General features: G+C 47.4%; 1 protein-coding gene across 1 annotated transcript in view; it reads right to left on the bottom strand.

Moving 5' to 3' along the window:
• The window catches only part of syne1b (spectrin repeat containing, nuclear envelope 1b), a 447,660-nt gene that overhangs the window by 86,318 nt on the left and 346,748 nt on the right, over positions 1-14,594 (bottom strand). The window contains exons 122-126 of the mRNA XM_078556589.1: positions 12,856-12,950; positions 11,017-11,254; positions 8,064-8,258; positions 4,841-4,966; positions 4,464-4,619 (exon numbers count right to left, since the gene is read on the bottom strand). Coding sequence (XP_078412715.1) covers positions 4,464-4,619; positions 4,841-4,966; positions 8,064-8,258; positions 11,017-11,254; positions 12,856-12,950 — 810 coding nt within the window. The remainder of the gene's footprint in view (positions 1-4,463; positions 4,620-4,840; positions 4,967-8,063; positions 8,259-11,016; positions 11,255-12,855; positions 12,951-14,594) is intronic.

Below are 14,594 nucleotides of genomic sequence, written 5' to 3'. Positions count from 1 at the left end.
GGGACAAAAATTGGTCAGGACACTGAGAGGATTCCCCCGCTCGTCTCTGAAATAGTGCCGAGGGCAGATGAGGCCTTTTCCGAAAGGTGGCAGCACCTTCAACAGTGCAGCACACCCACAGCACTGCACTGGAGCATCAGCCTAGATTGTGTTCAAATCTCTGGATTGGCACTTGAACCCACAGCCTTGTGACCCGCAGACGAAGGAGTTACCACTGAAGCAAGCTGCCTTTATTTACATCAAAGAAAGAAAAAGAAAAAAATTCTCATCATCAGGTACTTGGGGTGCAACATTATGCCACCTTTGCCCTTTTCAGGCTCATTTCGAGGGAGAAAAGGTACAAAAAATAATCTTAAAGAATGTTGGTCTTTATCTCATGGGGTCTGGAATACAAAGGGGTGGGAGTTGTGTTACAGGTTTAAAGTTCTGGCTCGACCCCATTTAGAGTACTGCATTCCAGTCTGGCCACTGCACCTCAATGGGAATATATTGGGCTTGGAGGGAATGCAACGCTGGTTCACCAGAATGATATTGGGACTTAAAGGGTTAAATTGTAAGGACAGGTCAGAGAGACTCGGCTTGTAATGCCTTGAGTATGGGAGATTAAGGGGTGATCTAATTGAGGTCTTTAAGGTGATTAGAGGAGTTGGTGGGGTAGATCGGGGGAAGCCACGGGGCGGGATTTTGCGGCCCTGACACTGGAGGGCATCGTCGTGGGTGGAATGGGAAAACGAAAGCCGACGGCTCTCCAATTCTCCTCTCCCGCCCGCGCCCATGCCCGCTGGAGTCAGCGCCGCAGAAGCTCTCCCCATGTCCTTTGCTGGGAAGACACAGAACGAGGGGCCATAACCTTAAGATTAGAGCCGGGCCATTCAGGGGTGATGCCTGGAAGCCTCATCTGCACACAGAGGGTAGTGGAAATCTGAGATTGATAGACTAATGCTAGTTAACAATATTAAAGGTTATGGAGCTAAAGCAGGTTGTTGGAGTTAAGATTCAGAACAATTGTGATCTCACTGAATGGCAGAGCAGGCTCAAAGGGCTGATTGGTCAGGGCCTGTTCCTATATTCTTCAACCAGAAACAATTGAATCCAGTTCACATCCTCTCCAAACTGTTTCACCAGCCTACCTAAAGCCTGTTTACACTGGGAGATACTGATCTACAGATACTGCACAGCCAGCTGCTCCCCCACAGCCAAATCTTAAGGGCTTCCCTAAGGTTGAGTCCTGGTGGACAAAACAGAGTTCTCCCTGGCAATGGGTCTTGGGGAACCTTGAATGTTTTGGTTTAGGAGAGATCTGCGCTGGGAGACACTCGTCAGGAGGCACCATTGTTAACATGGATGCATTAGCACATCTTAAGGCGAATATGTCTGAAAGTAAAAAACAAGACAGTGCCACATTTTCCTTTCACAACCATTTGGACGTCCCAAAGAGTTTTACAGCCAACCAAATACTTTTGAAGTCCAGTCACTGTTGTAATGTAATACATATTCCAGATCATGTGTACTGTTGCATTTTTAACCTTCCCCCTTGTTCTGTTCCTTTTAAGAGGCTCAGCATTCTCCACTTCTTGAGGTCGGAGCCCAGGCCTGAAGTATCAACTGATTTTTACTCTCCTGGTGGATGCGACTTAACCTGCTAACTATTGCTTCATGTTTTGACCAAAAAGGGTCATTTTGGAAATCTGAAAACGACAGATTTAAGTCATGGCGCAGTTAATTCACAAAGGGCTCTCCAACAACAAAGTGAGATGAACAGCCAGCTGGTCAGTTTTTGATGTTGCTCAGGGCACTTGGAGAACTCCTTGACCTCTCGTTCAAATAACTGACCACATTTACATTAGGGGTCGTTGCAACTTGCAACAAAATGTGAGTGGAGTGCATAGTGAATTTGGCCCAAATCTTCCAGTCGCCGGATGGTCACAGACCAGACGTACGGCTGGAGATGGGTGTTGGGAGCCTGCGGAAGTACTGACGCGCTGACCTACGTGGGAATTACCTGCCGAAGTGTCAACTTCCGATGGGCCATTCCCCTGCTTCCCGGCACCCTCCACGAATGCCTCCAATTCCGAGTTAGAGTCTGAAACTTCACAGTTCTGATATACATACTTGAATACTTACCCAGGAAATATTAGACAGGAAAAAAACCTAATCTAACTCCTGAGTAACTCCAGAACTGACCCCTTCGGCTACACCCCAATCCCCCAACTAACCCCCCCTGACTGCCACCTCACCCACCCTACCCAATTACATCACCCAACCTAAAACCCTACCTATTCACTCATTCATCTGCTCAACTATTCACCCATTCACTAACATTCAAACTGGACCTTTAGGCTTAGGGGGCGTATCCTGTCTTCCCCCGACTCTACTCTGCTGTGGTGGAGTTCTCCGAGGGACACTACACTCGGCATCTCTGATAAAGCCAGGCTCAGGAGACCTGGCAAGAAATGTCCAGCAGTGTCAAGCCGGGGGAAAGTTTAAATGGAGCAGCAATCCAACGAAGACTCGGAAGATCCAGGACATTCTTCTTTGATTAGAAAATGAAACCTCAGCACTTTACTGGGGAGTGTTCTACACATAGCTGGGCCGTGGATTTTGGGTTTGATAGAGGCACCTATTTAAATGTGGTTTGGAAACCATTTCTGAGCCTGTCTGGTTAGGACTGGGTGGTCTGTCTGAAGCCAACAGAGATCAGCCAGAGAGACACTCAGCATGTGGCCTTCCAAAGTTATGATCAGCTGAGGGCACGTTAGAGCCAAAAGCCAGTATATCATTAAGGAGGTATTCTGTTCGATCCCTTGTCTCGCTACATTTTATATCCTGCATTTATATAGAGCCTTTATGACTTCAAGACACCCAAACTACATGACAGCGAATTAAATATTTTTGAAGTATATGCTGTAGCACAGGAAACAGGGCAACCAATTTGTGCACAGCAAGATCCCTAAGACAGATGGCACAAAGGGATCTGGGTGTCCTGGGACATGAGTCATAAAAAATTAGTATGCAGGTACAACAAGTGATTAAGAAGGCAAATGGAAAGTTGGTACTTATTGCAAGAGGAATGGGATATGAAAGTACGGAAGTTCTACTGCAGGTGTAGAGCACCTTAGTGAGGCCACCTCTGGAGTACTGTGTACAGTTTTGGTCTCCTTATTTGATAAAGGATATAACTATGTTAGAAGCAGTTCAGAGAAGGTTCACTTGACTCATTCCTAGGATGAAGGGCTTATCTTATGAAGAAAGGTTAAGCAGATTGGGTCTATACCTGTTAGAGTTTAGAAGAATGAGAGGTGACCTTATTGAAACATATAAGATCCCGAGGGGGTTTGATAGGGTGGATAATGGGCAGATGTTTCCTCCTGTGCGGGAGACTAAAACTAAGAAACACAGTTTAAAAATAAGAGGTCTCCCTTTTAAGGCAGAGATGAGGATTTTTTTTTCTCTCCGAGGGTTGTTAGCATGTGGAAATGTCTTCCCCAGAAAGCAGTGGAGACTGGGTCACTGAATTTATTCAAGCTGAGTTAGATACATTTTTGATAGACAAGGGGGTCAAGAATTATCAGGGGCAGACAGGAAGGTGGAGTTGAGACCACAATCAGATCAACCATGATCTTATCAAATGGCAGCACAGGCTTGAAGGGCTGAATGTCCTGCTCTTAAGTACCTATGTTCCACATTCCCACAGACAGCAATGAGTTAAATGACCAGGCGATCTGATTTTACCGATGGTGGTTGAGGGATAAATAGTGGCCAGGACTCCGAGGAGGATTTTCTTGTTATCCTATGAATAGTCTCATGGGATATTTTACACCCATCTGAGGGGGCAGAAAGGGCCTCAGTTTAACATCTCATCCAAAAGATAGCACCTCCAACAGTGCAGCACTCCCTCCATACTGCATTGGAGCATCAGGCTGGTTTATGCACCCCAGTCTATGGAGTGAGACAACCTTCTGACTCAGAGGTGGAAGTGGTACCAATTTAGCCAGAGCTATTACATTAACAGGTAAAGCCACACTGGAACGGTTGGGATTTAGAACCACCGAAAAACATCTAAAATTATATTTAAAAACATAAACTGTCATGTGTGATAGGATTTGCTTAGAGTCAGGCTCCACACTCTGCACATTAGCAGATAGAAACTTTACGCGACTTAAACAGGAGAGGAAGCAACACTAAGAGTGGTACGGTACTAAAAAATCAGTCATTATTATCAGCAGTCACAAAATGGGATTTCCATAGTGAGCACAGCAGTGCTGTAAAGGAAAACAAATGAATTGGATTTACAAGAGAAAAGGAATCAAAGTGTAAACTCCAAGATGGATCTTTGGATTACCACTGACACCACGATACCGTTGGAGAGCTGAATGGAGGTGCTAACGAAGTCATACATACCAGCGGAGATACCAATACACTAGCAGGGGCATGAGGGTCGCAGTTAGCAGCAATTGCATTACCTGATAGCACAGCTCGTCCCACTGCCTGTGCAGCAGCGCAATCCGTTCCTGCAGGAGCGAAATATCATCGGCGCGAATGTAGCTGGACAATGTCTCCTTCAGAAAGGAGAGGTGGGCAAGGTCATCAGTCCACCCTTCAAAAGAACTTTCCAGTTCCTGCAGTGAGAGAATGAAACCATTTTCATTGAGATCTGGTGGATATGTTACCACAGCAGGAAGCACGCAGTCAGTGGCTACTCTAACACAGAGCTTATCCCGTGAGGTTTAGCTGCTGGTAGGGCAGCCAGCTGGACGGGAACTGCAGAGAATTGATAAGTTTCAAAATAACGCTGGTAATGAAATATTTGGACAGAACAAAACAGAAAATGTAACTTAACCATGCATCTGATCTGCTCTGTGTGTAGCTCATCATGGTGGTCAGGCAGTGGCTGCGAAAGCTTTTTCTTGAAGGATCTCAGCTTGGCCAGGGAATCTGCGATTCCTTTCTCACACCGCTCCCAGTCCTTTAAAAGGGATCAATGATATCAATTAGAAACTTTTTTTTTAAAAGGATTGATTCAGCACGTACAATTGAGTGATAGATCTCATCTCAACCACACCCTTGCTCAATAGGGTTGCAGGGGTAGTGCTCAGTCGATAAACTGCCGAGCTCTGTTGGCCAGACATAATGCAGTATTTAAGGAGGGAGAGCTACCATCTGCACTTGGCAATTCGCACAGAAGACATTTTAGTGTGGCCCTGTCTACTTTTTTATTTTAAATAAGATGCTAATGTTGTTCAAACCCCTAATCAAGTCATTGAACAACATGCAGACCCGTGCGAGTGTAGTGTTTAATTAATGTGCACAACATAAGCATTTAAAACAGCATTCCAATACCATCAGCCCCCTTCACACTGCTCACGACGAATCGGAGGACACACCAGCCCCGATATTTATGGGGGAGGGATTATTGGAGAGTCTGGTGACGCGGGGGAAGCGCTGGCAAGTTTCAATATTTTCTTCCGTTTTCCATCCGGCAGCCGGCTAGCCTGGCCAGCGGCAGAGCAAGAACACCAGCGACAGAGGGCCCAGCTGGAGACCCTCGAGGGCGGCTCCCGGTCATCTTCTTCAGGGAGGGTGCGAAGAGGGGGGTGGTGGGGGGGGCGGCGGGGGGGGGGGGAAGGCCAGCAATTGCAGCAGGGCGAAGAGAGAGAGCAAGAAACCACGATCAGCAGGAGGCGAGCACAAGAGTTCGATGGGCTCCTCCGCTATCTGGTCGGCAATGAATGCTGGAGCTGCCGCTCCTGCTCCCGGTCCACTGCTGGATCTTCCGGTCCCTGGGAAACATTTAATGAAGTGTCCCGCCTCTCCATGCTGGGTCAGCCGGACACCCTGAAACCTGCCTTTCTAACAAAGGGGAAAGGCAAGTGCTGACAGGGTGAGTGTTTCATTCCCATTTTAACCTTCATCCTGCCAACAGCCCTCCCACCTGCCAAAGAGTGGGGGTTATATTGAAGCCACCATTTTATAACAACGATGCTGCTACGGGGAAAAGGTAATGGGGCAGTGAGCGTGACAGGGATTGTTTGTAATGGGCAGCACGTATACACACACAAGCCTTTTATTATATTACTAGCAGATCGCCTGTGGTACTGCATAAGGTGAGACACAGGATATAACATTAGCAATGGTACTGAAGTGCAACAGGAAGTAACTATAATATTTCTGAAGTTTGAACTGCATACAAGGCTATTAATGGTGATATAAATATGAGTTAGGGAATAAAACAGCAGTGAAAATTAATACATAAGTACATAACCTGTCAGGACCCCTGACTTTAAAACCCACATCTGTCTGTTGAGAGGCCTAAGTTGTTACCTGGACTATCTTTGTGTACCCAAGGGTTACTGGGTCGCTAACCCAGATTACTTTGTGCATAAGCTCACATTTCACAAGAGGAGAAACAGCTTTTGGAAGTGTAATTTTTTGTAGCAAGATGGGAGCTTGTCTTTGTCACTGATGACAGGAACAAACTCTCGTCTCTCTACACTCCAGAATTGTAACAAAGGCAACCACTGTCACTTTGTGGGTGCATTGTCATTAAAAATGACCAATAGCCAGCACGTGCAAACAGACCTCATTCTAATATTCACTATCAAGGTCTTTGTCCAATGGCTTGGTCCCAACATTGGGGACAAACTCCCATCTCTCTATAATGACCATCAGTGAGAGAGACAAGCTCCCATCTCTCTACACTGACCATCAGTGACAGAGACAAGCTCCCATCTCTCTACACTGACCATCAGTGACAGAGACAAGCTCCCATCTCTCTACACTGACCATCAGTGAGAGAGACAAGCTCCCATCTCTCTACACTGACCATCAGTGACAGAGACAAGCTCCCATCTCTCTACACTGACCATCAGTGAGAGAGACAAGCTCCCATCTCTACACTGACCATCAGTGACAGAGACAAGCTCCCATCTCTCTACACTGACCATCAGTGACAGAGACAAGCTCCCATCTCTACACTGACCATCAGTGACAGAGAAAAGCTCCCAACTCTCTACACTGACCATCAGTGAGAGAGACAAGCTCCCATCTCTCTACACTGACAATCAGTGACAGAGACAAGCTCCCAACTCTCTACACTGACCATCAGTGACAGAGACAAGCTCCCAACTCTCTACACTGACCATCAGTGACAGAGACAAGCTCCCAACTCTCTACACTGACCATCAGTGACAGAGACAAACTCCCATCTCTCTACACTGACCATCAGTGACAGAGACAAGCTCCCATCTCTACACTGACCATCAGTGACAACGACAAGCTCCCATCTCTCTACACTGACCATCAGTGACAGAGACAAGCTCCCATCTCTCTACACTGACCATCAGTGACAGAGACAAGCTCCCATCTCTACACTGACCATCAGTGACAGAGACAAGCTCCCATCTCTCTACACTGACCATCAGTGACAGAGACAAGCTCCCATCTCTCTACACCAACTATCAGTGACAGAGACAAGCTCCCATCTCGCTACAATGACCATCAGTGACAGAGACAAGCTCCCATCTCTCTACAATGACCATCAGTGACAGGAACAAATTCTCATCTCTCTACACTAACCGTCAATGACAGAGACAAGCTCCCATCTCTACACTGATCATCAATGACAGAGACAAGCTCCCATCTCTACAGTGATCATCAGTGACAGAGACAAGCTCCCAACTCTCTTCACTAACCATCTGTGACAGAGACAAGTTCCCATCTCTCTTCACTGACCATCTGTGACAGGACTCCTATTTTTCTACAGTGTTCACTGGATCCTCCAGTGTTTGAAGGATGTGCCTAAACTCTTCAGTCTCTAATGTTCTACAACTCGTTACAGCTTTTAGCCTCCACCCTGCTACCTCCCCACCTTCTGTTCCCAGCCCCCATTCTGCGCCCCCTTTGTCACAACATTTTTTGACTCCCCAAATTCTTCCAATAAAGACTCAATGTCCATTTGTTTCTTCCTCTGAAGTGTTTCAGGACGTTTTAGATGCTACACAACACATTACGACATGGCCAATTGTACAACGTAACATCACCAGAGTAGCTGAGTCGACACTTACCTTTAATAAAATATTCAGTTGCTTTCTCTGTTCCTCCAGTTGGATGTTGGCTGCCCTCCATTGCTCTTGGATATTGGTGAGCTCAGCCTGGAGGGCAGCCTCGGCCCCACTATCAGCAGACAGCAGGAGTTGTTTCCCCGCCTCCACTGTCAGGATGTAGCTCCCCTGCTGACGCTGCAGCACTTTCTCTTTCAACTGCAAGAGAGAGAGATAGACAGAAAGAGAGAGAAGGTGAAGAGTACATTCATCAATATCTTGAGGGGATGGTCTGTTGGGATCCGAGACACAAGATATTAGATTATCTCTGAATTAGGCTGATAGTCAAGATGGCCAAGGCCAAGAAGTGTTGGCAGCAATGGTCACACTTACGAAATACCAGAGCTGCTGACCATACAAGAATTTCTTCTGGACTCTTGACTTTAAGCAGCGCAGTAATTAATGAGTTAGACATAGTAAGAAATTAATACACTAGAAGAGGCTGCCACAATGCAACAGGATTAGGCACTAACATGGAATGATGGGATTGGACGCTGCCACGGTGCGACGGGATTGGACGGTGTCACGGCGCGACGGGGTTGGGCGGTGTCACGGCGTGACGGGATTGGGCGGTGTCACGGCGCGACGGGATTGGGCGGTGTCACGGTCCGACGGGGTTGGGCAGTGTCACGGCGCGACGGGGTTGGGCGGTGTCACGGTCCGACGGGGTTGGGCGGTGTCACGGTCCAACGGGGTTGGGCGGTGTCACGGCGCGACGGGGTTGGGCGGTGTCACGGCACGACGGGGTTGGGCGGTGTCACGGTCCGACGGGATTGGGCGGTGTCACGGTCTGATGGGATTGGGCGGTGCCACGGCACGATGGGGTTGGGCGGTGCCACGGCGCGATGGGATTGGACGGTGTCACGGCGCGACGGGATTGGATACTGCCATGGCCAGATGGGATTGGGCGGTGTCACAGCGCGACAGAATTGGGCGAGGATACAGTAACCTGGAATAAAAACTGAAAACACTGCTCAGCAGGTCAGGCAGCATCTGTAGAGAGAGGAGCAGAGTTAATTTTTCAGGTCAATGACCGTCCATTAGAATTGAGCATAGTCAGAGGAGTAATTGGCTTCAAGCAAATCCAGGGGCAGGGAAAGGGGAAGGGAGGAAAGAACAAAAGAGATGTGTGATAGAATGGAAGGCGAAAGAGATTGAATGATAAAAGGGAAGATGGTGCGAGGAGAAAGGAGATGGAAGTGGGAAAAGTAAAGAAACAAAAGATGGGCCCAGAGGACATGTGAATGAGAAAAACAGAATCATTATTAACAGATGCCATCCAAAACAAAATTAAACAACTAAAGGGTGTAATCATTAAGATTTGAAATTGTTGAACTCGATGCTGAGTGTAAAAGGTTGTAAAGTGCCTAACTCTAGATGAGCTGCTGTTCCTCGAGCTTATGTTGAACTGCATTGGAACGGAGTAGGAGGTCGAGGACAGAGAGGTCAGAGTGGAATTGGGATGGGGAATTAAAGTGACAGGTGATCGGAAGCTCGGGGTCACACTTGTGGACTAAACAGAGATGTTCCGCAAAGCAGTCACCAAATCTGCATTTGGTCTCCCTAATATAGAGGAGACAATATCACAAGCAGTGAATCCAATATACTAAACTTGAAAGTACAAGTAAGTCACTGTTTCACCTAGGAGTGTTTGTGACCTTGCAGTGATGAGAAGGGAGGAGGTAAAGGGCCAGATGTTGCATCTCCTATGCTATCGTGGAAAGATGTCTGCAACTGGCGATTGGGCGTTGGGGGTGATTGAGGAGTGGACCAGGTTTACAGGGAGTGAACATTATGAAGGGAATGTGTGTTTGGTGGTGGCATCAGATTATGAAAATATGAATTAGGAGCAGCAGTAGGCCACTCGGCCCCTTGAGCCTGCTCTGCTGTTTGATAAGATCGTGGCTGATCTGATTGCGGCCTTTACTTTCCTGTTTACCCCGCTAATCATAGATTAGGAGGTGGCAGATGTTAATTGGAGTTTATTTGTATTCAGGGTGGTGGACATTAACTGGGGGGGGGCGGGGTTCACTTGTGCTCCTACATAATCGGAACAGACTGAAACTGCAGCTGTTGGGTTTGGAGGTGCATGTTTGTAATGTGTGTCACTCTGAATAAAAGCTTCAAGTTTGTAAAGTTTAGGCTCCGGTTTTATCCTTCACCGGCTGGCTATTTGAGGAAAAAACAGTGGAAATAGGGAAGGATGATCCGTGGAAGTTGAGGACAAGGGGAAGCCCATCTGGTTCTGGGAGGGAGGGGAAGGAGTAAGAGCAGAAGTGGGGGGAATAGAACAGACACGGTCGAGGGCCCTGTCAACCACAGTTAGGGGGTGGTCCTCGGTTGAGGTAAAAGGGAGACATATTTGAAGCGTTGGTATGGAAGATTACATCATCAGAAAAGATGCAATAGAGACAGAGAAACTGGGAGAGTAGAACAGGAAGCAGGATGTGAGGAAGTGCAGTGTTTGTGGGAGTCATTGGGCTTGTAGTGAATATCGGTTGATAGCCTATTCCCAGAAATGGAAGCAAAGGAGATGAGGAAGGGAAGTACCTCAATGGTACTGGTCGTGGAAGCAGCAGTGGAGGAAACAGGGGCAGGCACAGTGGCACCGGGGGAATGGGCACAGATGTGCCCACAACGCGAGGGAAATGGGTGCAGAAGCAGCATCAGGGAGGACTGAGTGCACATGCAGCAGCATGGGGGACTAGACAGGGACTGTAACGTAGGACAGGAGATGGATACGGTAAAGCAGGATTGAACACCGGGACTATACCATGGAATAGTCTATAATAGTACATAACAGAAATTCAGGATTACTCTTCTACAGTGCATATCCCTTTAACTTGCTGCGCCCTCTGACAATGAAACGGCTATATGACGGTGATGTTGGATTCACTTTGGTAACTGTTGCCCTCACCTGCACCTCATCCAGCAGAGCCCTGGCCTGCTGCAGGGCGATGGGAGCCGCACTGCTCCACCTCCGCTCAAGCTGTTGAGACACGTCCAACAGCCACTTCCTCAGCTTCTCCGCCATCTCCCGGTAACGCTGCCATTGCTGGATCTGACTGTCGATAATTCCCCTCCGCTGCTGCGCACGGCGAATCACTCCTTGCCATTGGTTACTTAGCATGGCCAACTTTGAGTTAAATTCATCCCTGAGGGGGAGAACAAAAGACAACCAAATGATGTGTTTTATTATCGCCAAGCTATTGCTCGCGCCCCCTAGTCTCCATCATCAGGTGCTCTGGGATCTGTTATGCGTTTCTCAGGTGGAAAAATACTTGTGATCTGGGAACACAAGAAGCCATTTGGCCCCTTGAGCCTGTTACATGGGAGGAGGCCATTCAACCACTTAAACCTGTTATATAGGAAGGGGCCATTCAACTCTTGAAACTGTTACATGGAAGTATGAGGAGGCAATTCAACTCTTCAAACCTGTTACACAGGAATAGGAGGAGGCAATTCAGCTCCTCAAACCTGTTACATAAGAGCAGGAGGAGGCCATTCAGTCTTGTGCCCACTCTGTCATTCATTTAGGTCATGACTGACCTGCATCTTAACTCCATGTATGCGTTTTTCCTCCATATCTCTTAATATCCTTACCAAGCAAAAGTTTATCCATTATCCTTGAATTTTTACATTGACCACTCCCCACCACCACCCCCACCAGCCTTAACAGCTTTCTGGTGGAAAAAGTTCCAGATTTCCACAATGCTGTGTGTGAAGAAGAGCACCCTGATGTCACCTCTGACCAGCCCAGCTCTAATTTTAAGCTGACATGCCCGTGTTCCTGCTCCTCCTGGCCCACAAGCAGTGCTGTAAAGGCACTAAACCTTCCCCTGAACCTGTCCTTGCCTCCCTTCAGCTCTTGGCTTTCCCAAGGCTGGGGAAACATGACCTGACTGGCTTCTGTTAAATCTACAAAACAGATTAAATTGGAGGCTGCCAGCCTCAAAGGAATATGGGAATGTGTAGGTTGCCTGCCCTTTGCCCCACACCTCTGTAAAACCCAGAAGTGGGTTGTTGGGATCAGGGCTCATCTTGTAAAAATATTAACATGTGATCTGAAGCCAATCCACACACTTTACATGCTCAATTGCAACCCATGGCCTCCAAGAGGCACATGTAGGCCAGGGGAGCAGAGGCAGAGATAGCATTCTGAGGGAGTGAGTTCCAGAGAGCAGGGCAAATTGGCTGAAGAAGGACCCCCTGATGTCGGAGTGGAGAAGTAAGGTGGTACCAGAGGGTGCTCACAGGGAGGTTGAACAGATCATGACGGTAGGGATAGGCAATACATGGAGGGAATCACAGATAAGCTACAGGAACTTGGTCAATTCTCCAGGCCATGGGTAGCCAGTAGAGGCCTGCAAGGACTGGATGATGAATAAATGGGCCTTGCAGGTCAAAATCATTTAAATTCCACCCTGATTTGATATGTCCATCTGAATTTCTTTTGAACTGAGTGAATTTTTGTTACACCAAAATTAATCAGATATCAATTCATAAAGAAGGTTTATTCTTTTGAAAAAATGGATTCTCTAAGACAGTGTTAGTGCCCTTGGACACAGTGACAGGACTGTGAGCAATGTTCCCTCTAGTTTTCCTTTGTAGTGCACTGCATGTTTCTTGCAGTGCATGGTCCCTGCACATCCGCGCGCCTGAAAGGGATCGACTGCTTGCGCACAGTCCCCTTCTCGACTGCGGTGCAGCCGTACACCAGTCCCCTCAGAGTGAATGCTGACCGCGAGGGTCTTACCTGTCGTCAACCTGGCCTTGCTCCAGTAGATGCTGTCCATCACTGATGATGGAGTGCAGGATCTGCTGACGGCTGAACATCTCCGCCTGAAAAAGCTGCACCAGAACAAAGAGGAGGAGCAGTGAGAAGGAATGAATTTGCTGTTATATCATGTCTGAACGCATCTGCTTGGAATGCCCCAAAGGTCACTGCAGTCAATGAGTTACTTTTGAACAGTGGGTACTGGTGTAGGTAAACACTTCAGTTTTAGTGTGGTCACAGCAAGGGCCAATATTTCACAAATCAGATAAATGACTGACTAATCTGTCTTTGGTGGTGTTTGTTGATCTGGATACAGGGAAAATTCCTCTGCTCTTCTACAAATCCACCTGAAGAGGGAAACAGGATTTCTGTTTAATGTCTTGCCCAAAAGACGCCACCTCCAACAACGCAGCACTTCCTAGGTACTGCACCGGGAGTGTGGGCCTAGGTTATGCAAGCAAATCTCTGGAGTAGGTCTTGAACTCATGACCTTCCAACTGAGAGCGGAGAGTGTTACCAATTGAGCCAAGGGTAGGTACCCAGAGCAGTGGACAGACACCCAAAGGCTGTTGTATATTATCCTTGAAGCACCAGTTTTTTTTAAAACATTGATTAGGTTGACAAGAAGGGCAACTTGGGCAGGCAGTTCAGAGGAGGTTTATTAGATTGATACCTGGAATGAGTGGGTTGTCTTATGAGGAAAGTTTGGCTGGGCTTGTTTCAACTGGAGTTTAGAAGACTGAGTGGTGACTTGATTCAAGTGTATAAGATGCTGAATGGTCTTCACAAGGTGGACGTAGAAAGGATGTTTCCTCTTGTGGGTGAGTCCAGAACTAGGGATCACTGTTTTAAAATTAGGGGTCACCCTTACAGCACAGAGATGAGGAGAAATTTTTTTCCCTCAAAAGGTTGTGTGACTTTGGAACTCTCTGCCTCAGAAGGCAGTGGAGGTGGGGTCACTGAATATTTTTAAGGTAGAGGTAGATAGATTCTTGCTAGGCAAGGAAATCAAAGATTATCAGGGTTAGATGGGAATGTGGAACTCAACACAAACAAACCAGCCATGATCTTATTAAATGGTGGCACAGGCTCGAGGGGCTGAATGGCCTACCTCTGCTCCTGTTTCGTATGTTCGTATAATTTATGTACCCTCCTGTTGTGCAACTTCATCCACAGGAGCATTCATCAGGAGAGAGTGGGTGCAGGCCATAACAATTCCTACTTAGTGCCTGAAAACGGTAGAGGCCTGTGCTCTCAATTTCCTGATGGAAGGGGTCCTACCCAAGGAGTATGCTTGTCACATTCAGCCTTAGCTGTCCTCTAGCTTAATACACTCAGCTAGGGGATTTTGTTTTGTTCTTGGGATGTGGGCCACACTTGCACGCCAGTAATTATTGCCCATCCCTATCTACCCAGCGGGCATTAAGTGACAATCACATAGGGTGGGACTGGAGTCACGTGTAGCTCAGACTGGGCGAGGCCAGCAGATTCCTTTTCTTAAAGGGCAGTTGGGCTTTTTATGACCATCCTGGAGTGTTCTTGGTCATTTCACTGGTGCCAGACCACCTGTTACTGAATTTATTGAATTCAATTTCATGCCTTGTCATGGCAGGGGTGTGATCAAAGTTAGTGAAAATTTCCTCACATACAGAGTTTAGACTCTACCCAGTTCAAATGGTCAACAATCTGAAGTGCAAATCCCCACAAAACAGAATTCA

This window comes from Cetorhinus maximus, chromosome 14 (assembly GCF_964194155.1).
Source record: "Cetorhinus maximus chromosome 14, sCetMax3.hap1.1, whole genome shotgun sequence".
Lineage (NCBI taxonomy): Eukaryota > Metazoa > Chordata > Chondrichthyes > Lamniformes > Cetorhinidae > Cetorhinus > Cetorhinus maximus.
The sequence above is the reverse complement of the archived record's forward strand: the minus strand, read 5'-3'. Positions and strand labels throughout refer to the sequence as shown.